A 26,706-nucleotide genomic window follows, 5' to 3' on the forward strand; every position below is an offset into this window, starting at 1 on the left:
ACCTCATTGTAGTTTTGATTTGCATTTCTCTAGTAATTAGTGATGTTGAGCGTCATTTCATGTGTTTGTTGGCCATCTGTATGTATTCTTTGGAGAAATGTCTATTTAGGTCTTCCGCCCATTTTTTGGATTGGATTGTTTGTTAGTAATATGGTATTTTTAAACAACAACCTCAGACAGCATTAGATCTTTACGGGTGCATTCAACAGATGACATATTAAGTATGCCATCAACTAAAATTCACAAATTTTAAAAACACGTACCATGTTATGGGAAAGAAGACCACAGACTTAGGGTTTAGAGTAGGAAGGAATGAGAGTGAAGACATATAAACTGTAGTTGTTTGACTATCACACCTCAATTCCTAGATTGGCTTTTTATAGTCTTTCAATTTATGTTCTTAAAAGCATACAAGGTTAGCAGATTTTTTTTAGGCACTTTAAGTCACAAGATGATGTCAAAATGTTATAAAAATGTTATTTTGCTTAATATTCTGTGATGTTCACTTATAATTGAGTTGTTTGAGTGTTATTTATAAAGAATGCTGATAATATGCTTTTGAAAGAGAAAGATCTCAGTATTTGGTCAGAGGGAGTGAAGTGGAAGATTCTCTTCAGTTGTGACAACTTTTCTCTAATCGGTTATCTCTGTAACATTGTAGCCGTTTCTATATACGGGGTCTGATTTCTTTTCTTTTTCTTCTTTTTTCTATTTATTTTTTTTGGCTGTTTTTGGTCTTCATTGCTATGCACCGGCTTTCACTAGTTGCAGCGAGTGGGGGCTACTATTTGTTGCGGTGCGCGGGCTTCTCATTGCAGTGGCTTCTCTTGTTGCATAGCACAGGCTTTAGGCATGTGGGCTTCAGTAGTTGTAGCACATGGGCTCAGTAGTTGTGGCACACGGGCTCTAGGGCACATGGGCTTCAGTAGTTGTGGCGTGCGGGCTCAGTAGTTGTGGCTCGGGGGCTCTAGAGCGCAGGCTTAGTAGTTGTGGCGCACGGGCTTAGGTGCTCCACGGCATGTGGGATCTTCCTGGACCAGGACTTGAACCCATGTCCCCTGCATTGGCAGGCGGATTCTTAACCACTGCGCCACCAGGGAAGTCCCTGATTTCCTTTTTCTACTATTATTTTGTATTTCCTCAATTCTGAATTTATAACAATTCTGTTTTTATACTCAAGCATAGTACTTTGAATTTATTCCTTATAAAATTTACGTCTATTGGTATGTGCTCTGTGTGTTCACTCTTCTGATAAATCCACATTTTGTTTCTTCATGCAGTCTTGATAGAAGGGTTTTATGTATCAAGCTAAATTCATAGCCCATTGGCGCTGTACCAGAAACTTCCTTCAGGTCACCATGGATGTATTCTAAGATAGATATTCGCAAACTTTTTCTATAAAGGGCCAGATAATAAATACTTTAGACCTTGCATGTCATATAGTCTCTGTCACTAGTACTCATTTTTGTTTTTGTTGCACAAGAGCAGCCATTGACAATATTAGATGAATGAGCAGGACTGTGTTCCAATAAAATTTTATTTTCAAAAAAGAAACTAATAGGCCAGATTTGACATATGGACGGTAATATGCAAACTCTTGTTTTAAGGTAGTGAGAATTCTCTTTAATTGTTAAGTGCTGAGTTTTCCTTTAGAGTATAATCCAAAGAACAGTACTATAAGAATATTCTGGATTATCTGAATAACTAGCTTAAAATCAGGCATTTATATATTTGGTACTCTGTTTTGCATTTAGGGTTGTATGAGGCATTTCTCCTCCCACACACACCCACACCAAATACTGCTTATTATGGAATGCTGAATGAATAAAGGTTTTTACAACAGTTGGAATAGAGAAAAGAGAATAATTGAGATATCACCTGGCACAGAGGGGTACGTGCATGCAGAACATCATACTCATGATGGAACTGATTGATTTTTTTAGCTTCTGAACTTTAACATATCAGTAACTATGATAGTCCATATGAAATGAAGAATTTTTCTCCTCTTAATTATAGCCATAGTTATATACCTGTTTGATACAGATTTTCATAACACCTCAGAGCTGACTTGATCTTTATGTGATTGAGGTGTCTACAGTGTTTCCAAATCACTTCTTAAACTTGGCCTTGGAATTTCTGGCAGAACCTGATGTTACTTTCCCCAAAACCCTTATTCCCTTTTTCCCTCACTGACACAACCCAACCCTGGGGTGGGTGGGGTCTAAATGTCCAGCTAAAACCCCTCTTTTCTAAGCTCCATTTCAACTAAGAGTGGTTATGTGACACAGTGTAGCCAATGAGACATTAGTAAAAGTTGCTGAATAGGGATTCTGGGAAAACCTGTTAAAATAGGGTCAACCCAGTTGGCACGTACCCTTTTGTCCTCTTCCTTTCTTCCTGCATCAAACAATGATGCCAAATCTGGAACTGTCACAGCTGTCTTTTGACCTGCCGGGAAGAAAGAACAAGAAAATTGTAGAGGTGTGGCTCTGACATCTTGGTTGCTGCTCCAGCATGGACTACTAACTCCAAGCTTCCTGTTCAGTGGCAGGAGGGACGGAGTGAGGGGGAAAATAGGCCTATCTATTTTGGTCATTACTATTTGGGTTTATATTTTGTGCAGCTGTAAATTCTCTCTCATTAGAAAAGTAAATACAGGATATGGATATAGTTTATATATTAAGTAGATAGAAAACTATTTCTTTTCACCGTAAAACCCCAAAGCATCAATTTAGTTTCTGCAAAATGATACTGTCTATCATATTAAATTAATATTGCTAAATAGAATTATTTTTGTTTTGTGGTTTATTCTTCATTTTATAAAAGTGTTCTCATTTTTAAAATACTTTCTAAATTCTGTAAGTATAAGGAATTTGTACCTAGTTTTGAGTTTGTTCTTATTTGACGTAAAAAATTTTTAATTAACAATAAGTTTTTTGGAGAATATTTTCTTTTGAAATGAGTTTGATGATTACTCAGATATGAAGACCTGCTTGAGGCATTCATTTTGAACCCAGCCAATATTTTTTTTTAAACATGACTTGAATTTAATTTAGTTTAATTTATTTATTCATGTATTTATGTATGGTTGTGTTGGGTCTTCAGTGCTGCACTCAGGCTTACTGTAGTTGTTGCGAGCGGGGGCTACTCTTCATTGCAGTGCATGGGCTTCTCATTTTGCTGGCTTCTCTTGTTGCAGAGCACGGGCTCTAGGCACGCTTGCTTCAGTAGTTGCGGCATGCGGGCCCTAGAGCGTGAAGGCTTCAGTAGTTGTGGTGTGTGCACTCAGTAGTTGTGGCACGTGGATTCTAGAGTGCAGGCTTAGTAGTTGTGGCGCACAGGCGTACTTGCTCTGCTGCATGTGGGATCTTCCCAAACCAGGGATTGAACCTGTGTCTCCTGCTTTAGCAGGTGGATTCTTAACCACTGCGCCACCAGAGAAGTCTGACACCAGCCAATGTTTTAAACCTTTTATTTCTTCAGCTGTGCTGCACGGCACGCAGGATCTTATTTCCCCAACCAGGGATCAAACCCGGGTCTCCTGCAGTGGAAGCCCAGAGTCTTAACCACTGGACCGCCAGGGAAGTCCCTCTCAATGTAACCTTTATTGCACATTTGGATAGAAGTGACTAATCCCCTCTTTTTGCCTTACAGTCTTTACCCCGAAAGGGTGCATAACATTAGTAACACTTAGTACACTTATGGCTTATATGTTTGTGTCTTGCTCAGACTAAGGGCCTAGCACTATGCCTGGTGCTCAAGGGAATACTTGGTGAATGACCAAATGAATATTGTGTGCTTGGTGGTTATTGAAACTGAAAATAATTTTTGATATATACTTGCCTTAATTCACCCTCACATCTCCACAAGATAGAGACTATGATAGAAGTGCTCAGGTTTTATTAACGTATAATTCAATAAATCCAAAAACCAGGCTAAAAGGAATTTGTAAACAAAAGGTTATTGTCCTACCATATTCTGAGAGAGCTCTCAGCTTGTAATAAAACTATTTAACTTATTCCTCCATCTACCTAGCAACGTTTAAGTATCAGTGGTGCACATGTCTTTATTAAGGAATTCTAATACTGTAAATCATTTTTACTACTTATAAAGTCTCTTTAGACTAGATCACGCAGAGCTGACTTACTTCTTAGTTGCTTTTTTATATGACTATGGTTTTGTTTTTAACTCCAAAATATTGTAATGAATGTTATTGTCTAATTAAGCCCTAAAAATTCTCCACTAATTACTGCAGGAATAATCAACTGTTTTGACCTGCAGTTTTATAAACAAGAATAAGTAATTGCGTCGAAGCTAATATGTGGTGTAATGGCCCAGTGGGAATTATTATACATCCTGAAAACAATAATAATTCTCTCAAAACAGCTGAGATACACCTTTTTAAAAAACAGTTTAGGAGGATACAGAGACTATTTCCTGTTTTGCTCTTTACTTGTAAAAGTTATAGGGTAATTTTGTGCTAATGAAGTCAGACTAACGAAGCATAATATTTTCAAAATATTATCATGCATTAGGGACTAGTTTAATTTTTAAAAGCTCATGAACAGGAAAAGCAATTCTTTTTAAAACTTCATTGGTTTTTGGGTATACACAAGGATTTGTTTATAATACCCCGCATCTCTTATGTACCTTGAAATTATTACCAGGCTTTTATATCCTTCCTGTATGTGACCAGTGTTTCATAATAGGTAAAGAACTAACACAAAAGAAAACACTAAATGTTATTTTAACTTGTTTTTCAAATATGCAGCAGATGTGGGTTGCTTCACGTAAAGTCTTTCTCCTTTTCCTTCCCTGTCAACAGACTCTAGAATTCTTTGGGTATAACTTCCATGTGCCTCTGAACATTGGTGGGTAAGGATATGTTGTCTAGAGCTACTTAGGATGACACAGTAGAAAGATGACATGAGTTACCTACTGAATTAATCACCTGGAACCATCCCACCCTGGATTTCTTGCTATATATTATATGATATATTAATTCTCTTTAGCAATTAAGCCATTTTGAGTTGTTTCTTTTCTTGAACTGCATCCTTATGGAAACAGTGTTTATAAAACCAGTTTTTAAAGTCAATCAAATTTCCTTCCATTAATAACGGCTAAATTGGAAGCTGCTGTCCTCTGTGTCTTCCCTTTATTCATTGCCAGTATTTACTTACTGACAGTGAAGATAGTTATTTGGATTTTTTTTTAATACGTTTATTTATTTTATTTATTTATTTTTGGCTGTGTTGTGTCTTTGTTGCTGCTCATGGGCCCTCTCAAGCTGTGGTGAGCGGGGGCCACTCCTCGCCATGGTGCATGGGCTTCTCATCATGGTGACCTCCCCTGTTGCGGAGCACGGGCTCCAGGCGTGCAGGCTTCAGCAGTTGTAGCACGCAGGCTCAGCAGCTGTGGCTCATGGGCTCCAGAGCGCAGGCTCAGCAGCTGCGGTGCATGGGCCCAGCTGCTCCGCGGCATGTGGGATCCTCCCGGACCAGGACTTGAACCCGCGACCCCTGCATTGGCAGGTGGGCCCTCAACCACTGCGCCACCAGGGAAGCCCTATTTGGATTTTATTGAACAGAACTTTTTCTTTTTTTAAAAATTTATTTAGTTCCGCCAGGTCTTAGTTGCAGCAGGCAGGCTCCTTAGTTGTGGATTGCGAGCTCCTTAGTTGAGGCTTGCGAGCTCCTTAGTTGCGGCTTGCCCTCTCCTTAGTTGTAGCATGCGAACTCTTAGTTGCAACATGCATGTGTGATCTAGTTCCCTGGGATCAAACCCGGGCCCCCTGCGTTGGGAGCTCAGAGTCTTAACTCACTGAGCCACCAGGGAAGTCCCTGTTGAATAGAACTTATCACCATCGTAACAGTAAAGTTTTTATGGTATTCCCTTTACAAAGTACCGTCTTACCTCATTTTATCACAGCTCAGCTTACTTGGCTTAGTCATTTCATAAAACAGATGAGACTAAGAAGCTGGATATAGAGGTCTAGGATATATTTAATTATATGCTTGCAAATAAGAGCAGTGCTCTAAGCTTTTACAGAAATGCAGCAGACCGATTTGATATGCAACCAAAATAAATACTGTTGTTTTGTAGTTTTTATTTTTAACAGAAATTTCCGACTCAAGGGTAAGAATCACAGACTCAAATCAGTTGTTTAAATAAACCCTCCAGAGGTTTGATTGTTGTTGTTTTTTTAATCTGGGGCTTAATTAGCTTTAGTTTCAAATATAAACATGCATTGTATGTCATAAGAACTTCAGGATATATATATATATATAATTGTTGATTCCTGCTAATGGACAGTTAGCAAAATCCAATAGCCAAAAGGTCAGTATTCTCCCTGGGGTAATAGCCCACTTCTGAGGCCAAAGGATGCATGGTAATTGATTAAGCAGATCCTGTTTTCTCATACTGAGTCCTGAATTCTGTACTTATGATTCAAAACAGAATTAGAGCATTAAATTCTCAGTGTAATCAAAATATTCTCTTGGAGAGTTTTTTTGTTTTCTTTTTACAGACATGATTTATTCAAAAGAGATATGGGTGTTAATTATAGAAAAGGTGGTGTTTTAATATAAAGAAATTGGAGAAAAGCACCAGGTTAAACATAAATTATTCAATTCTATGAGTCTTAGATTAGAAATTTAGCTGGTATGTAAAGTGATTGTCAGGAAAGTATAATGCTGTTCAGTTTTCTCTTTTCTATCTGTATAAGAATTTGGGTTAAAAATAGCAAACACTGAGCATGTGCATCATAGATACAGCTGCTGCAAACACCAGAGGTATGGATGCCTTGATACTGTAAGTGGATGATTAATGTAAGGGGCCTTAAGGTTTTGGAAACAGCTCAGTGAAATGAAAAGTTGCTTTTTGATGTCTGCAGCCAAGCTGGATAAATTATGATTTAAGCAATTAACAATGAGTTTGGAACAAAGAATAATTTATTTTTTGTAAAAATGGAAAACTGAACTGCTTGTAAAATTCAGATAAAATTGCATAGCTGTTGGCATACCAAACCAGGTTTGGCAAATACAATGAATATTCTTTAATGAAAGTAGTTTTCTGTTTAGCTGTAGGTTAAAGTCCCTATAATTTGAATTGTATTTGCCATTTCCCAATGGGAGAAAAAGCTTTTTATTTCCTTGGATATAAAGTAATTATGGGCAGTTCTTCATTTACAAAGTAGACTTTAGTTTCATTCAAATGTGGTGTAAAACTTTTATGAAGTGAGAAATTGGATTAGCTGTATTTTCCTTTATTATATTATGGTCTCCATCAGTCATCTTTCTTGTTTTCCTTCTCGCTGTTGACTCCATGCCCACTGTTCAGGTTTCCAACATGTTATATAGCTACTGCCCTATTTTTAATTTTTCTTTTCTTTTTGCTACCAAAATTCCTTTCTGATTACTCTGTATCTGTTGCCTCCCTTTTTTACTATCCACAGTCCTCTTAACAAGTGAGGATTGCAAGTGAGCTTACAAGTGAGCTCCTGGTAACTTAGTATGGTGGCCTTTTAGCCCTCATCCTTTGCAACATCTTCGTGGCGTTAAGACACTGTTAACCCATTTACCCTGTTGTGGATGTGTTTCCCCTGGACCTCTTAGTCCCTAATCCTTGTTCTCCACCTCCTTGAATACTTTTAGTTCCTTCCCTTTGCTTTTGAAGTAAGAATGTTTCCCAAGGATCTAGCCATGAAAAAAATTCCCTCCTTTTTACAGTTTACACAGGAGAATCTCATTCGTTTCTGCTTCTGTTGTCATCTTCATGCATAGCTACTTTCTCATTTTTATTTATTGTCTTGACTTGGTTCCCAAGTTCCTGATCCACAGATGTTGCACTCATAGAGTCAATAAGATATTTATGGGGTTATGTATACTATTCTGTCTTTAAAAAATCTTCTCTGTACCCTAGTTTTCCTGCTGGCTACTACCATATTTCTTTGCTCCCTTTACAGGATAATTTCGTAAGACAATAATCTCCACTCACTCTCTCCCCTTCCTCTCTTCCCATTCTCTCTTGAACCCATTCAGGTAGGGCTTTTGTTCCCTACTGTTCTATCAAAGTTGCTCTTGTCAGAGCTATGCATCAAATGATCAGTTCTTAGACCTCATTTCACTAGACTTCTCAGCAGCATTTGTTATAGTTGTTCATTCTCTCCTTCTCAAAACAATTTCTTAACTTGGCTTCTAGGTCACTACATTCTTCTTGTATCTTTTTACTTTACTGGACACGCCTCAGTTTCCCTTGCTGGATCCTTCTCCCTTTCCTGACCTCTCATTGTTGGAGTGCTCCAGGGCTCAGTCAGTAGCTCTCTTCTCTTCTTCCTAGGTGGTCTCATTTAGTTTCTTGGCTTTAAATATCATCTGTTTGGTATTCTGCTTTAGAATAATTTTAGTATCCCCTCTCCTTTGTTACCTCCCTTCAATTTTGCACATTCAGATTTTCAGAATGTGTCCCTTCTTCTTCTAGAGTCCTTATTTAGAATACACATCATCCATTAAATTCATACATATTGCTCACCAGATTTCCTTTTCATCTTCTCCTATCTTGAATCTGTGTTAAGGTGTTTTTATTGTTTGGCTATTTTTCTTAAGTATGTTTCCTCAGATGGTTTGCTTCAGTGATATAATCTTGGAGATTATCTTGGTTAGCCTCAAATATTTTTTTGTCATCCCTTTTAATTAATGGGTATCTCAGCTGGATATAAGATCCATGAGTTCTGCTTTCCTTTCAAGTAGTCTAGGTTAGCTTCCATTGTTTTTTAGTCTCTGGTGTTGATGATAAAATTCCAATACACTTGTTTTTTCCCTTAATGATAATTGTTCTTTCTGTCTGAATTCTTACAAGGTTTTTTTCTTTATTCATAAGATTAATGAATTTTATAAGGATGTGAGTAGATATTTGTCTTTTCTCTTCAATTCACCCTGAAACATGGTTACCCTTTTCAATTATCCACCAGAGGTGTTTCTTTAGCCCAGATAAATTTTCTTTTATTATTTACTTAATTGTTGTCTCTCCTTCATATGGTGTGTCTTTTCTCCTTTTGAACACCTATTTTTCACATTAGTTTTCTGGATCTATCCTTCAAATGCTTTTTTGTTTTTTGTTTTTTTTCTTTTCCTTCACTACTTCCATTTATTTAACTTTCTGCTCTGTGCTTTGAGATCATCTTTGCACTTCATCTTTGAGTCTGCTCAGGTGTCAGTAATGATCACATTTTTTTCAAAATTCATCTACTCATTTTAGTCTGGAAATCATGGAAGAGAGTGTGTGTGTATGAGTGTGTGTGTGTGTTGCATTAGAATTTACTTAAGTGCTGAAACAATTTTTGTGTAGGTTTTTATCTTTTCTAGCACTTCTCTTTCACTAGATATGTGTTCTGATGATTCACTTGTATTCTGCTTTTTCAAATGTTGGGGCCTCTCACATGATCTGTTATTTTTCTATGATAGCTCATTGGAAATCAGGTCTGGTTGCTGAACTGCCCTTAATAGCAGGAATGCCAGAGGTTGGGATAGATACAGTGCCTAAAGTTGAAGGACAGCCCCACTAGAGATTACAACTGGGGTCTTCAGATACTTGAAAGCCAAGCCAGTCCAGCAATCCACAGCCCTTAGTTGTTGCCTTGGGCTCTGATGCTGCTTTTCAGTCAGTTAGCCACCCACAGGGCAATTTAGTTGCATACCAGTTCTTCACTAGAGTCATAAACCTTATCTAGCAGCCTGCAGGTCACAGCCTCTGCTTCTCTTTAGAAAGTTAAGGAACTTGGAGTTGGGCATAGAGGAAAACAAGCCACAGTCAAGTTGTCGTATTACAGAATACCCTGGATCCTTTCTCATTCCAATGCCCTTACATTCTAATGACTCTCAGGTTTATTATATCTCCAGTTCCCTACCATTCCCCCAACTCACATATCCAGTGGCCCACTCAACAGTTCAACTCGGATATCTAATGGATATCACAAAGGTTACACGTCCAAACCGAATTTTGGATTATCATCTCCAAACCTACTCCTCTCCCAGCCTTTCCTGTCTCAGTGAGTGCATTACCCTCATTTTTCAGTTAATTACTTAAGACAGTATCTTAAGATTCATTCTTCCCTCTCCCTCATTTTATATCCACATCCCAATCGATCAGCAAATCCTGTTGGCTGTACTTTCAAAATGTACCTAAACTGACCACTTCTCACCTCCTTCATCTCTACCATGCATCCATCTATCCTTTTTCCTTTCCTGGTCTACTTCAGGTGCCTCCTGACTGCTTTCTGTGCTCTGCTCTTGCCCTCTACAGTTTATTCTCTAGAAGGCAGAGTAAACTTTTTAAAAGGTAAAACGTTGCTTACCTCCAAAGGATTCTAAGAAAATCTAGACTTCGTGCCATTGCTTATAAGGCTCACCGTGGTCAGGACCCCAGGTGCTTCCAACCTTATTTTCTACCATTTTCCATGACTCAGTCCACTTTAATCACGTTAGCGTCCTTCCTCTTGCTTAACTACATCATAACCATCTTATCTCAGGACGCTGGCACTTGCTCATCACTTTGTTGAGAGTACCCTTCCTCCAGATTTTCTCATGATGCCCTTCCTCGTTAAATTTGTGATTTGTTCAGATCTGTTGGAATTGCCTTATCATAAAGATTATTCCTGACCACCCTATAAAATAGCTCCTCCCTTATTTCCCTATTCCACTTACCCTGTTTTAGTTTTTTCAACAGCATGTATCACCAGTTGAATCATTTATTTGTTCATTGTCAGAAATTCTTCCAGTCACCATCTATGAGGGAAAGAGTTTTAAATTCACTGCTATATCCCTAGCACATAGGACAGAGCCAGATACATAGTAGGCACTCAATATGTAATATATACTTCAAGTGACATCTTTGCCAAATTTGAGTTGGATTTTACAGTGAAAAAGTAGGTATATGTATGAATCTTCCTGGAAATAAGTCATATTTTTCAAAGTATTGCTTTCTTAAAAAATTTTTTATTTATTTATTTATTTATTTATTTATGGTTGTGTTGGGTCTTCGTTTCTGTGCGAGGGCTTTCTCTAGTTGCGGTGAGCGGGGGGCCACTCTTCATCGCGGTGCGCGGGCCTCTCACTATCGCGGCCTCTCTTGTTGCGGAGCACAGGCTCCAGACGCGCAGGCTCAGTAATTGTGGCTCACGGGCCCAGTTGCTCCGCGGCTGTGGGATCTTCCCAGACCAGGGCTCGAACCCGTGTCCCCTCATTGGCAGGCAGATTCCCAACCACTGCGCCACCAGGGAAGCCCCAAAGTATTGCTTTTTAGTTTTCTACTTTTTTAGGCTTGTTTGCAAAAAATGTAATAAACTTTTTACTCTTGCATATGTTTTAAATTTCAGTTAAAGTATTTGTATTTTATTTTTCCATAAAAGTACTTAATATGTAACCTGACATCTTTTTACATTTTAAGAACAAAATTCCATTTTACTTGTAACTTATTCTTTAATGATATATTTATTAATTTATTAATTTATTAGTGTCTTATGTTAAAAGAAACCATGTAGTATTGTATAATGTCAAGGCCATTGGGAATAAAGGAAGGAAAAAATACAAATAGGGACTTTTTTCCTCTCTGATTTTTATAATATTCCAGTATTATTTTTTACATTGCCTGGAAATCCCCTCAGTTAAGAGATTGGTTTTTCCCCTTACAATGTACTCACTGTCTCTAAGGGACCCCTCATGATCTTGACCATATCTGCTATTCTTTCTTTTTGCTCTTTAGTTTTGTCTTCTACTTAGGACCTCAGTTTATGCCCCCATCCTCAATTTTCAGTGGATAGAATTTACTTCTATAGGTTAACAAGAAAGAACAGAGAAGAGAGAACTCAGTACAATAATAGTAGAAACCAAAATTCAGCTTGAAAATAGGCTTAGCATGTATAATATAGCGTATATACTTTTACGTATAACATGCTAATGCACTTTAATACAGCATTCTTCTAATCTCTAGGGAAGACCAATTTTAAGGTTTATTGGTACGGAGGGAAGTCATTGGTACAGTCACTTGCCATTTTGCTCACATTTTGAAGGGTCATTGTAGCCGTCACCATGGGTGGGATGTAGGAAACAGCACACCTGAAACTCTAACACTACCACATTCATATGCTGTTGGCAGCTGGAGAGTCTTATAAATCAGCAATGGCCCATATTCTCATGCACACTTATAAACACCTCTCTCTGGCTTAGTACTTTAACATTTGTAAACTATTTTGTGGCAAGCTACTCGATCAGAACTTTTTAAATGGCTGACTTTGGTAATTAAGAGATTAATTTGGTTTTATTTTTATTTTTTCCAGGTGTATGGTGGCTGATGAAGTAAGTGTTTTCATGATTTTTATGTCTTTTATAAAATTCCCCAACCAGTTTTTATTGTCTGTTATTTACCCTGTGCTCTCTGTCTTTCATATGACTATATATCTGTATATGGAGAGGACAGGGGGAGAGCAAGGGAGGGCGGGGCATGTGGGCAGCAGAGAGAATAAGAATGAGAAAGAGAGAGTGTGCGTGTGCGCGTGCCTGTGCGCAAGGCATGCATTTGGAACATGTTAGTGTTAACATTAGTGATCCAAAATTCTATATTTTTGGCCTCAGAAGCATGAATGCAGCCCCAAATGAAACTGAACTCTTTTCTACTTGTCATAATGCTGCTTGCTTAGAAGCTGAACTTTTAAGATTTTGCTCTAAAGGTTATTGTTAATTGTTTTGTATGAGTGTGAAGCATAATGTTAAAATGGTATTTTATTATTACTAAACAATTTGATACCTTTAAGGGGCATGTACTCGTATACATTCATATTCAGGTTTTTTCACTGAAATGGAAGTTCTTGCTACATAAACTACAATACTCTTTACATACATTCTCAGAATGATGTAGATCAATAAAGTTCTAATTTTTAATATCGTTTTGGAAAATGTGTTGCTGTTTTCATGATGTCTTTAAGGATAACAGCAAAACGTATACATTTAAAAATATAATAGAGATGAGGAAAATGGATACTGAATTTTTTAAAAATATAAGTGAAACCATAAAAGATTCTCCCAATAAACTGTCTTTTAGTTTTAGTTACATGTAGACTCACCAATGGCTTATCTCCACTATCTCTTCTTCAGGAAAAAAAATGAATAAGAGTATAATATGCACATGAATGCCAAGCAGAAAGTTCATATAGGGTTTCTTGGTTCATGCTGATTTATAATTACTGAAGTTTTTAGTTTGAACTCTTCATTCTATAGGCATTTGTTTAGACTAGATGTTATAGTTAGAAACAGTCATTGCCTGTGAAAAACTTCAACAGTGTAATTAAAGAGACAGGACATAGACATTTGGAAAATAGTAGAAATTTCTCTTTTGGAACAGGATGCATTCTAAAAGAATCTTCATAAATTTATAGATTTGAGAGTCCAAAATGACTAAAAGAAGCTTATGTTTTTAATCCCTGAATATGTTTTCACCAAATAGGAATATAAATTCATCCTTCAACCTCCAAACTAGGCATAACCATTTTATATAATATGTATAAAATGTGTGTGTGATATATGTATGGATGTGTGTATCAATAATTTTTTTTAAACAGACCAGTTTTATGTCCACGGTAAATATACCATAATGTGTAACATTATCTTGATAATCTCCCCAAGCAATTCATGGGGAACATCTTAGTGGCTGTGACATTGCATTGCTACCTTGTTCTTCAATTTGATGTTGTAGAGATTTGAATAGGCCTTAAATGTGCAGAATCATTCATGGATTGAACTTGATCAGCACCTTAACTCTTCTTAACTTTTATATTCTCCAACAAACTCCTGTCTTCTCCTCAGTTGACATTAGACTAAGGATTATGCATGATGAGTTCATGATGAACCTTTTAGCCAACAAGTTTTTCTTTATACCAATCACTTTTCATCTCCTATTATTTACAGTTACACTTGTTACATGTTGAGTGATCTGTGCTTGTCTTTCAAAACCATTCTTATTTTTTTATTTAATAAATTTAAAAGAACCATTTAATATTTTCTCAGTACTTAAAAGAAGATTCCACTTTTGTGTCCCTCATATCTCCTTTTTTTCACCAGCATTTTAAAGACTCTCATTCTTTTACAACTATTTGACTTTCCAAGGTTTATTATTTCGAATCCTATCAATAAGGTTAATTAAGGAAAAATCCTCAATTTTACACATAAGTACGAAAAACAGGCCACAGAAATAACGTAGTGATGTACAATTCTAAGATGACAGCTCAAAACCACTAATATCCTCTGTTTTTGGTTGAGTTGAAATGCCATTTCTGTGGACTCTTACTGAGTTAGTGTGGATGAAAGTAAATTAAAAGTCTTGAAGTAGAAGGAAACTTGTATATATGTAAATTACATGAACTCTGGTTTGACCTTCATTTTATTTTCTAATACTGTTCTCCTTCTCTTGCTCTTATCACAAAATGGTAGTGAAGTCAGAGGAGGAAATGCAGTTTATAATTTGGAGGTCAACCAAGTTTTGATTTTTAAATTAAAAAATATATTTTGAGGGCTTCCCTGGTGGCACAGTGGTTAAGAATCCACCTGCCAATGCAGGGGACACGGGTTCGAGCCCTGGTCCGGGAAGATCCCACATGCCACGGAGCAACAAAGCCCGTGCGCCACAACTACTGAGCCTGTGCTCTAGAGACCATGAGCCACAACTACTGAGCCCATGTGCCACAACTGCTGAAGCCCGCGTGCCTAGAGCCTGTGCTCTGCAACAAGAGAAGCCACCCAGTGAGAAGCCCACGCGCCACAATGAAGAGTAGCCCCTGCTTGTTGCAACTAGAGAAAGCCCATGCACAGCAATGAAGACCCAACTCAGCCAAAAATAAAAAATAAATAAATAAATTTATTTTTAAAAATATATATTTTTTGATATGATGAATATTTGACCCATCAAATAGCTAAAAGCTTTAGGAGAGCAATATTACATCTCTGTTATTGAACCTACTTTTTTTTTTTTAAGATGCTTGAATACCCACTTAGAGTATTGTGTAATTTAGTTGTCTGCTGTGATCTTTCCTCCGTAGCTTTAGAAGCAAATGACTTCCTTCACTGGAATAACTCCCCTCTCTTCTAGTATTTTTCCACTATTTTCTTTTTCTAATGTATTCAATTTTTGTGGAATTATGTAATCTATCTACTGTATATAAGATAGTCATTAACCTAAAATTGGAATGATGACTTAAGTTCTGTTTAATTGTCTAATTGTGTGATCATTATTTCAATTATAAAACTATATTTCAGATAACCAACAAAGCTGCAACTTTTAATAAAATTAACTTTGCAAACTTAGTTTAAACTGTTTTAAATCCTTTTCCCCCTTCTTGGTTTAATGTAGTCAACTGTTGTTTCAAGAACCGTGTAGTAAATATACAGAAAGTCTTGTGAATTTGTATTCCTTTAATAATGGAATTCAGGCCACAGTCTGTAGTCAGGCTGTTGAACTATTATCTTTACTGTTTTTTAATACTTTTTAAACCACTGTGTCCTTGTTCTGTTGAAAATTATTGGAAATTTTTATTCATAAAAAGATTTTAAATGTGAAAAATAATTTCATATTAACACACACCAGGTAATTTAATTTGATATACATGAGGAAAATATTAAACCTATACACTTACTACCTTATTTGTCAAGTATCTAAAGGCTATTATTCTTTGTAGAAACCTAGCGTTTAGAAAATTTTTGTCATGTTCATTTTTACTTAAGAAGATGGGATTAACATCCTAGATTTATATGAATAGCCTAATGATTGTGTCCCTATAGACAAAATGCTGTCAGTAGCTGGATTCTGTCTTGTCCATTGAATCTATTATCAAAGTCAGAAGATTCTCATGTGACATTTTTTGTTAGTACTCTACTTAAGTCCCGCGCCCCTGCCCCCCCTCCAGCTGTTCCCTAAGTTTCCTTCCTGTTACTTGAGAAAACATTTGGAGTCAGGGGGATGGTATACCAAATAAAGTATTGCTTTCCTTCCTTTTTCAAAAGAAAAGGAAACCATTTGTCAAGCCTAAGCTACTTGGCTTGGCTTACTTTGTGGCTATTTTGGGATTAATAGATATATATTTGGAACAGAGACCATAGAGTTATCATTATGTATGCTTTTCTTTTAGTCAAGGTGCTTCTCTGGAAGAGAAGTTTGGAGGGGAGAGGCTGTGGAACCTGTTGAGTGCTTGCAGAACTTTTTCTGTAGGCTGAAGTTTGAAAAGCCTTGTCATTTTCTCTGCAGGCAGAATTCTGTAGGTGTCTGGAAACACTGAAGAGCCCCCTCGGGAAGATTATTTCTATCAGAAGACCTTAAAATTGATATTGTGATGTAGTCTCTGCCAACATTAACTTTATAGGTTTGAGGACAAAGAAATTAAACTAGACATGAAGAATTTTAGTTTTCCTTTTATATAAGCCTACCCTGGTTTGACAAAGTGAGCTGAGGTGATAATTTTTATTCCATTTGCTTCTACAAATCCTTGTTTCCCTTTACCAGACCCAAGTTGAATTGAATACTTTCCCCTCTGAGCTTTCACTCTTTCTGATTCATAACCGCTCTTTGTTGGTGGTCCATTTCTGTTGAATGAATGGACTGATTAAAGAGTTAATACTTAATTAACACGTATGTGCCGGGTTCTGTTCTAGTGATTTACATGTATTAATTTATTTCATCCCAGGACAACCCAACAGAGTATTATGATTATTATTACCACCATCATTTTCCAGATGAGAAAGCTGAGGCACAGATATGTTAAGTAAATACAGCTAGAACATGCTAGGAGCTGATATCTAACCTGAAATAATCCAGCACCCAAGTCCATTATTGCTATTCTATACAAAGTCTCCAGGTACTAGACTTTCTGTGTTTTGAAACAGGATTCTTAAGTACAGAAGAATCTGCAAGACATAGTGCTCAAATGCATGAAGCTGAATGATATAGGTGATGGCATTTGTGCTGCTGAGATGGCCTCTCTTCCTCTAAATCAGTATCATTTCCCTGCTTCCTTCCTTTCCTCACTTTTAAGGCCAGCTTTACTATTTTTTGAATGTCCTTTTTTAAAAATAAGTTTTTAATTTTAGAACAGGTTTTGTTTTATAGAATTATTGTGAACATAGTACAGAGAGTTCTCATATGCCTCAAAGCCAGTTCCCCGTTACTGGTTACTTAGATTAGTAATGTCTCAATTAAAAACCATGCTTCATTTAGATTTCCTCAGATTTTCACTGATGTCCTTTTTCTTTTCCAGGATTCCATCCAGTATACACATTACATTTAGTAGTCATGTCTTAAATAGACATGACAGATAGCCAATCTCTTGGTTGTGACAGTTTCTCAGACTTTCCTTGTTTTTGAAGACCTTTACAGTTTTGAGAATTAATGGTTCAGTATTTTGTAAAATGTCCCTTAATTGGGATATGTTGTCTGATGTTTTTCTCATGATCAGACTGGGGTACTGTGTTTTGGGCAAGAAGACCACAGATGTAAAGTGCCATTGTCATCATGTCATACCAAGGGTACATAATATCAATATGACTTATCACTGTTAATGTTAACCTTGATCACCTGGTTTGATGTAATGTTTGTCAGGTTTTTCCCCTGTAAAGTTACTGGATTGTTTTTTTTTTTGGTCCCTTCCCATACTGTATTTTTTGAAGGAAAGTAACTATATGCAGCCCATACTTAAGAAATGGGGATTTATGCTCTACTTCCTTAAAGGCAGAATAAATAAATACATAAATTATTCAGAATTCATTTGTTCACTCACTTACTTTATCATGTATTCATATCAGTAGGACTCATGGATATTCACTTTATTTTGTTGCTAAAATGGTTCCGCCTTTGGCCATTGGGAGCTCTTTGAATTCACTCCTGTGTCCCTTTGACATGCCCCCTTCATTGTAGGCTGTTCTGTTTGGGGTTTTGTGTTTTGTTTTCTTTGGTTTTTCAGCATTTTCTTACTTTCTGGCACTACAAGATGCTCCAGGCTCATCCTGTGTATTTCCTACCCCAGTACTTGAATCACGCATTTCTCCAGGATACCCTGGTTCTTTCTATTGGAGAAAGATATTAGAACCAGATCTAGGTGCTAGGTGTACTCCTTTTTACTGGGGTGTCATTTCTTCTAGATCCTCTCAGCTGACCAAGCAAGGAGATAAATGCATGTGTACTTACATATGTGTGTGTATGTACATATTTATGAATATTTATCTATGTAGCCATCTGTATCTGTATTTAAGCTAAACATGAGTTCCTGTTGATGTCTCCAGCTCTAATCCATCACCACATGGATCATTCTAACTTCTCCCCTCGCTTAACTATATCTTGCCACTCCATCAGTGAGTATCCTGATAGTTCCCACCATCTGCCATCCGTTTAATTAATTATGCACTTCTAGTATACATGCGTGGTGGTTTCAGTGTTATTAACCTGTACCCCGACAGGAAGGAAAATTATCAACTAGAGTGCAGTGCTTAGGTACAGTTCCTTTTACCTTTATTTTTACAGATTCCATTCATTTTCAGAATTACTTTAAGTCAGACCTTATTCCTTCACTCTGTTCAGTGAGGTTGTTTCATATACCTATAATACATTTAAATTATTGTATCACACTTCACATTCCATCATGGGATCCTCTGACCTCCTAAATTATTTTTTAATTATTTGTATACATCAAAATGTACTTTTTGTAATGTAAATTTCTGTGGATTTTCACAAATGCTTAATGTCTTGTAATCACCATTACAGTATCATGTAGAATAGTTTTACTGCCCAAACAATCCCCTGTGCTTCACTTATTTAATTCCCTTCAGACCAAACCCCCCAATAACCAAAGATGTGTTTAATGACTCTATCATTTTGCCTTTTCCAGAATGTCATATGATTGGCAGCATACAGTTTGTAGCTTTTTCAGACTGGCTTTTTTCACCTAGCCTATGCATTTAAGTTTCAGCCACGTCTTTTTGTGGCTTGATAGCTCTTCTTTTAATCACTGAATAAAATTCCATTATATGGATGTACCACAGTTTGTTTTTCCATTCACCAAGATGAAGGGACATATTTGTTGCTTCCAGTTTTGATGATTGTGTAGGTTTTTGTGTGGGTATACTCAGTTGAGTAATTATCTAGGAGTGCAGTTGCTGGATTGTATGGTATGTTAGTTTCCCAGGGCTGCCATGAAAAGTACCACAAACTTGGTGTCTTAAAACAGAAATCTATCCTCTCTCAGTTCTAGAGGCTAGAAGTCTGAAATCAAAACAGTACTTGTCTGTCTTTGTATGACTTATTTCACTTAGTATAATGCCTGTAAGGTCCATCCGTGTTGTCACAAATGGCTGAATAATATTCTGTGTGAGTGTGTGTTTTTATATATATATATATATATATATCACAAATTCTTTATCCATTCATCCATAGATGGACACAGGTTGCTTCCATGTCTTTCCTATTGTAAATAATGCTGCAGTAAACGTGGGAGTGCATGTATCTTTTTTAGTTAGTGTTTTCATTTCCTTTGGATAAATACCCAGAAGTGGAATTGCTGGATCATGTGGTAGTTCTATCTCTAATTTTTTGGGAAACCTCCAGCCACAGTGGCTGTACCAATTTTTTTTCCCACCAACAGTGCAAGAGGGTTCCTTTTTCTCCACATCCTCATCAACACTTGTTATTTCTTATTTTGATAATACTTATTCTAATAGGTATAAGGTGGTATCTCATTGTGGTTTTGATTTGCATTTCTCTGATGATTAGTGATGTTGAGCATCTTTTCATGTACCTGTTGGTCATCTGTATGTCTTCTTTGGACAAATGTCTATTTGGTCTTTTGCCCATTTTTTAATTGGGTTTTTGTTTTTGTTTGTGGGGCTTTTTTTTGCTGTTGAGTTGTAGGAGTTCCTTATATATTTTGGATATTAACTTCTCATTAGATATGTGGTTTGCAAATATTTTCTTCCATTCTAGAGGTTGTTTTCTCATTTTGTTGATGATTTCATTTGCTGTGTAGAGCTTTTTATTAGTTTGAGGTAATCCCACTTGTTTATTTTTGCTTTTTTTGCCTTTGGTTTTGGTGTCAAATTCCAAATCATAGCCAAGACTGATGTCAAGGAGTTTACCCCCTATGTTTTCTTCTAGGAGTTTTATGGTTTCAGCTCTTACATTCAAGTCTTTAATCCATTTTAGGTTAACTTTTGTGTGTAGTGTAAAATAGTGATCAAAGCTCATTCTTTCTTTTGCATGTGACCATCCAGTTTTCCCAACACTATTTATTGAAGGGCCTGTCCTTTCCCCTCTGTGTATTCTTGGTTCCTTTGTTATAAATTAATTGACCATGTAGTCATGAGTTTATTTTTGGCTCTGTTCTGTTCCATTGATCAATGTCTGTTTTTATGTAAATTCCATACTGTTTTGATTACTATCACTCTGTAATATAGTTCAGAATCAGGGGGAGTGATGCCACAGCTTTGTTCTTTTTTCTCATGATTGCTTCAGTTATTGGGGTCTTTTCTGGTTTCATACAAATTTTATGATTGTTCTATTTTTGTGAAAAATGCCATTTTAATTTTGATAGGGATTGCATAGAATCTTAGATTGCTTTGGGTAGTATGGACAGTTTAACAATATTAATTCTTCCACTCCCTGAGCATGAAATATCTTTCCTCTTTTTGATGTCTTCTATTTTTTCATCAGTGTCTTAATAATTTTCAGTGTACAGGTCTTTCACATCCTTGATTAAATTTATTCCAAGGTATTTTATTCTTTTTGATGAAGTTACAGGGTTTTTTCCCTTTATTTCTCTTTCTGATAGTTTGTTGTTAGTGACTAGAAATGCTAGAAATGCAACAGATTTTTATATATTGATTTTGTATTCTGCAACTTTACTGGGTATGTTGATTAACCCTCACAGTTTTTGGTGAGTTTTTTGGGTTTTCTATATATAATATCATATCTACAATCTATATACCTTTTGTATCCTTTTCTTGTCTTTGTACTAGCTAGGTCTTCTAAAACAGTGTTGAATAGGAATGGTGAGACAAGACGTCCTTGTCTTGTTCTCAGTCTTAGGAGGAAGGTGTCCAGTTTCTCACCATGAAGTATGATGTTAGCTGTAGGTATTTTGTAGATAACTCTTTATCAAATTGAGGAAATTCTCCTGGGTTCCCGGTTTTCTGAGAGCTTTTGTCATGATTGGGATTTGGTTTTTGTCAGCTGCTTTTTCTGCATCAGTTGATAAAGTCATATGATTTTTTTATTCTTTAGTCTATTGTTGTAATGGATTACATTTATTCACATTCAAGTGTTGATGAACCAGTCTTGCATACCTAGGATAAATTCTACTTGGCCATGGTATATAATTCTTTTTTATACATTCCTAGATTTGGTTTGCTAATATTTTGTTGAGGATTTTCACATCTATGTTCCTGAGAGGTATTGATCTGTAGGTTTTTTGGGTTTTTTTAATAATATCTTTGTTTTTGGTGTTAGGGTAAAGCTGGCCTTGTAGAATGAGTTAGGAAGTCTTCACTTTGTTTTACAAAGGCCAAAGCTGAATCAAATGAAAATAGCTACCCTTTACAGCTGCTAGAGTTGTATTCCTCAAATTCTCCATTTCCCCCTGTTGCCTATAAAGTAAAGCGCTTTACAGTGTAGCCGCTACCTGTGTCTTCTATTCTCTTCTCCCCTTCTCTGGCATCAATTCTAGTGACACTTCCATCTCCCTACCTATTACAATATCTACCACTTATTATAAATGTTATATTAGACAGGTTAATCTCTCTGAGCCTCCGTTTCTTTATATAAATTTGCAAATAATAATACTTTTCTCATGAGATTACTTACATAAGGAACAGAAGAAATATATCTCAGATATTCCTTTCCCCTATTCTATTCCCAAACACCATGACTTTTTAAGCTTTGCTATCTCTATACATGCTGTTCTTTTTCTGATTAATTCCTTTCCTTTTGTGTTCCCATCTTTCCCCAAGTTCACCTAACAAAAGTATCATTCAAAACCCTCTTCAAATATCACTTCCTCTGTGTCACCATCTGTATCACCTCTGTATCACCAGCCTTTGAGCCTCTTGGTTCCTATGTGCTCTCACTTCTACTTTAGTTTGAATCATGTTCTAGTGTACTTAACTGGTTCTTTCCCAAAGATTGGAACTCCTAGGACTCAAGCCATATCTACCTACCAGTGTCTAGGGAATAGTAGATTTCAAGTTAATGCCTTCTGAATGAATGAATAAGAGAATGAATCTTTTGTCTCATTAATTGTTGTTGATTTGAGACCTTTGGGCTCATCTCCGATAAGCATCTCTTTATCTGAACAAAAGGGACATCTTGTCTATAGTCACGAGTACTTTAAATTATGTCCACTACCACCCACCTCCAGTTATTCTTGTGACATGGAGGTAATGGAGAAAAGATTCCTCTAAGTGGGTTTTGGAGGTTGGGGTCTTTTTTTTTTTTTTTTTTTTTTTAATAAATTTATTTACTTATTTATTTTTATTTTTGGCTGCATTGAGTCCCCGCTGCTGCACACGGGCTTCCTCCAGCTGCAGAGAGCGGGGGCTCCTTGTTGTGGCGCGCAGGCTTCTCATTAGGGTGGCCTCTCCCGTTGCAGAGCGTGGGCCCCAGGCCCACGGGCCTCAGCAGTTGCGGCGCACGGGCCCAGCTGCCCCGCAGCACGTGGGATCCTCCCAGACCAGGGCCCGAACCTGCGTCCCCCGCACCGGCAGGCAGACCCTCAACCACTGCGCCACCAGGGAAGTCCGAGGTTGGGGTCTTTTTAAAAAAACTATTAAAATGTCTAGCATAGGGTTTCCCTGGCAGTTTAGTGGTTAAGACTCTATGCTTCCAATGCCGGGGTCACCTGTTCGATCCCTGGTCGGGGAACTTATCCCACATGCCATGCAGTATGGCCAAAAAGAAGAAGAAAAAGAAAATCAACTAAAAAAAAAAAAATGTCTAGCATAGAGTTGTCTTGCTTTCCTTCAGGTCATCCTCAGTTTGAAATGTTGTTATCTTGAACACTTGAAACGTATAAAACTAATGCAACTGATTTCATTTTCAATTTTAAAGAAGAAGTTTATCCTGATTTCTTTGTGGGGGGTGATGTAATTTTGTTCAGGGCTCCTGCTGTTTTGCACAGCTGGGCTATTGCAATATTCTCTCCATAGTCTTGGACAAGATTCAAAATGAAACGCAGAGGTGACAGCAATGGTGAGTTAAACCGTACCCAGATAGAGTCAGACACAAAGCATCTTCCTGGAATATAATGTTTATAACTCACATAAGCATGGAAAGGCACAAAGCACTAATGCCATTGTGTCACCCTAAGGCACTGTTATTATACAGTAATACTCCCAAGTACATTGTAAGGAGGATGTTGCACACATTCCTGCCTCACCAATTTTTATTAACTGAAATGTTCTTAATGGGATAGAAATTATTTAAAATCTGGAGGGGAGGTTAAAATTAATTATCACCCCATAATCTGCTTTTTTTTTTTTTTTTTTTTTTTTAAGTAATGGACTTAAGTTTCCACAGAACTTGAACAGCTCTAAGGGGCCACATCTGTACTGAGAATTGGACAACATTTCTGCTCCAGATTTTTCATAGATAGCAGCTAGGGATTGTTATCAATCCAAGTCTTATTTCTTTACATTAGAACATTTTAGACCATTTTTTCCTTTAGCCATTGATTAAACTACCTTTTACTCCTGTATATTATTGAGGGTCTTCTATTTGAAAAGTTATTATGACTATAGATTAAGAAACATGTCCACTATCTGAGAAGCTTTCAATCAGGAAATGAAGGTTGTGGGGTGTGTGTCTCTGTGTGATATATGTAAAATGTAGAATACTAGAAATATTGGAAATGAAGTTTACAATATAACTTCCATGGTACTTTTGTGGAAGGTAACATTAATTCCAGCTTGATTAAGTCAGAATGCTTTGTAAAGGAGGTAGATTTAAGTTGAGTCTTACAGAAGAGCGAAGTATAAAACCAGCACTGAAAAAAGGAAAATTGACGAATTTATTGACTTTCCAGTGTTTGTGAGCTGTATTTTCACAGAACTGAGGTTGAGACTTGAGGGTATGAGGCTATGAAGTTTCTGCTTTAATTACTTCAGCTACAGCTGCCTCACTTTTTCTGCTTGATAAATGTTGAGTTTCTATGTAGTGTTTTATTTGAAAATGGCTTACATTGCTTTTTAAAAGTTTAAAAACTGCTTTTCTCGATTCTTTAGTGTCTTCTTTTTCTATATTACAGTGATGTGAAGTATGTATCTTTCTTAACCTTTATCTAACTTTATTCATAAGTGATCCAAAAGTTTTCAATAGAATGATTCAATCTTTGGCATTTTCTGCAAGTTTTAATCACATTTTCTTTCTCTCAAGCTATAAAGTTAATTCAGAAAGTTAAACTAGACACAGGGGAACAAGGTCGTGAGGAGAGGAAGGCTTGGTGTGCTGCCTCCATTTCTTCCACCTTCAGTCTTTGTGCCTTTCACAATTTCCAACAGAGCTGTGTTGGGACAGCCTGTCTGGAGGTTCACAGCCCCTGTGGTGCGTAGGAGCCACTATGAGGAGGGTCCAGGGAAGTATTTACTATTCTAGTGGAAAACAAGTAGCAGTTACTACTTATGATCGCTTTGTACTTTGGATCTGGATTTGCTGCACCTTTCTTTGTAGGAAGACACCAACTGCTTAAAAAATAATCCATGAAACACATATGAAAAGGAGTATTTTAAGAGGTGCACTCTCTTTGAAAAAAGATCTGACTCTTGAACTTGATAAATGGAATATTTATAAATGGAATATTTCCTGCCATATCAATAAACAAAGGATGTCACAGTCACCAATGATTGCAACCCTCCAATGTGAGCTGGTGAGCCCTGAGGAAACTCAGGGCTGAAAAGAATACCTGCCATCTAGCAGCCATCAGACTGCAGCCACTCCCTGTGGTGAGCCCTGAGGAAACTCAGGATGTGAAAATACAGGTCCCAGATAGCTAAGGTGCATATCAAAGGAATGATTTCTGTGAGCCCAGACTCTTGCATCTTCCCATACATAGAAAAGCGCTGAATTCCTTAACTTGAGATATCTGGTTTTCTTTATTTAAGGATAGTCTTTTTACGTCCCAATTACTTGCTCTTTGTTGCAAAACTCCTATATATCCTGGCTCCTCCCCCCACCTCTTCAGGAGCAGTTTCTCAGAGTTACGTGAAACGCTGTCTCCCGGGCTGCAGTCTTCATTTTGCCCCAAGTAAAACTTAACTCGCACCTCTCATGTTATGCATATATTTTTCTTAGTTCAACATACTAGATATGTTTGTAAATAAACTTAAGGCATTAACAAAAGAAAGAAAATTAAACTACTATATGTATATACACATTTGTATACATACATATATATATTATTTTTAAATTTTTTATTTATTTATTTTTTTGGCCACGCCACGTGGCCTGCAGGATCTTAGTTCCCCGACCAGGGATCGAACCCGGGCCATGGCAGTGAAAGCGCAGAGTCCTAACCACTGGACCACCAGGGAATTCCCTACAATATATTTTTTAACAATGATAATATTTTCCTGTTGTTTTATAGTAAATGACATATTTCCAGAGAGTAAAAGTTTATAGAATGGCGAGGCATTCAATTTTTTTTGCCATGACATTTGAAAGCATAGTTTAACGTTTTTTTAGTTACTCAAGGTTATCAACTACTGAGACAAGTTAGGCCCTTTACTTAAATCTCTTAGACTGTTTTAAATTATGTGTCTGCTTCTTTTTTGGCTGTGCCGTGCGCCATGCGGGATCTTAGTTCCCTGAGCTGGGATCGAACTTGCACTCCTTGCAGTGACAGCACAGAGTCTTAACCTCTGGCCTGTGTCTGCTTCTTAGTCTTCATTTTTGCTACTCCAAGGCCTTTTGATTCCCTGTCTTAAGAGAGTTTACACATAAAATGAAATGACTCTTTATATATTTTTATTAATATTAGTACTGAGGCTATTAATGATAAATAACATTAGAAAAAATAAATGAAGTCATATCAGTTATTCCTTCACTTTTCAGTACACTTTTATTTAAAATCCCTATTTTAGGTTATTTCATAATATATCAATTTTTCAATTGAGTTTCTTTTAAAATTTTACCATTAATTCCTAACATTCATTACTTTCTTATTCCAACATTTTTATAGTATTTTAAATTTTCTTTACCTTATTAGCCTATGACAGAGTGTTCACACGAATCTAATGAACTGTTTTCTCTACTTTTAACATCAGTAGCGTTTCCGTACAGTCAAGTCAAGCCTGGGTTAGATCTTAACATATGCAACTTCTCCGTATAAATTAACTTTTATTATTTATTGTTTGTTGTTATACTTATTAATACTTTGCAAGTGACATTTATTTTGATTCTAAAGCCAATTTGAATTTGTGTCATAAGATGATTTTCTTAGATAACATTTTCATTAAAATTTCTGAAGTTCAGATATATACATTTTCTCTAGTCAACTGGTTCCATAAAACCAGAGTCAATTTTTTATTTTGACGTGGATAATATTTAATAAATGAGGACTGTGACTAGCATATGATTCCATTATTATAATTTTGACATATCTCATTTCTTTTTATGGAGTAAAATTGAATTCCTTAAGTA

General features: G+C 36.7%; 1 protein-coding gene across 13 annotated transcripts in view; it reads left to right on the plus strand.

The window, feature by feature from the left end:
* ZRANB3 (zinc finger RANBP2-type containing 3) overlaps positions 1-26,706 on the plus strand; it is a 262,135-nt gene that overhangs the window by 96,752 nt on the left and 138,677 nt on the right. For 10 of the 13 annotated variants that reach the window (XM_082397845.1, XM_082397841.1, XM_082397840.1 and 7 more), the window contains one exon: positions 12,332-12,350. The exons of 1 other annotated variant lie outside the window; for it this stretch is intronic. In XM_082397845.1, coding sequence (XP_082253971.1) covers positions 12,332-12,350 — 19 coding nt within the window. Of the gene's footprint in view, positions 1-902; positions 1,892-12,331; positions 12,351-26,706 lie in introns of those variants that run through there. 2 more of the 13 variants (XM_082397836.1, XM_082397847.1) reach the window with 2 other exon arrangements.

The sequence above is a fragment of the Balaenoptera borealis genome, assembly GCF_965194805.1.
Source record: "Balaenoptera borealis genome assembly, chromosome: 6".
NCBI lineage: Eukaryota > Metazoa > Chordata > Mammalia > Artiodactyla > Balaenopteridae > Balaenoptera > Balaenoptera borealis.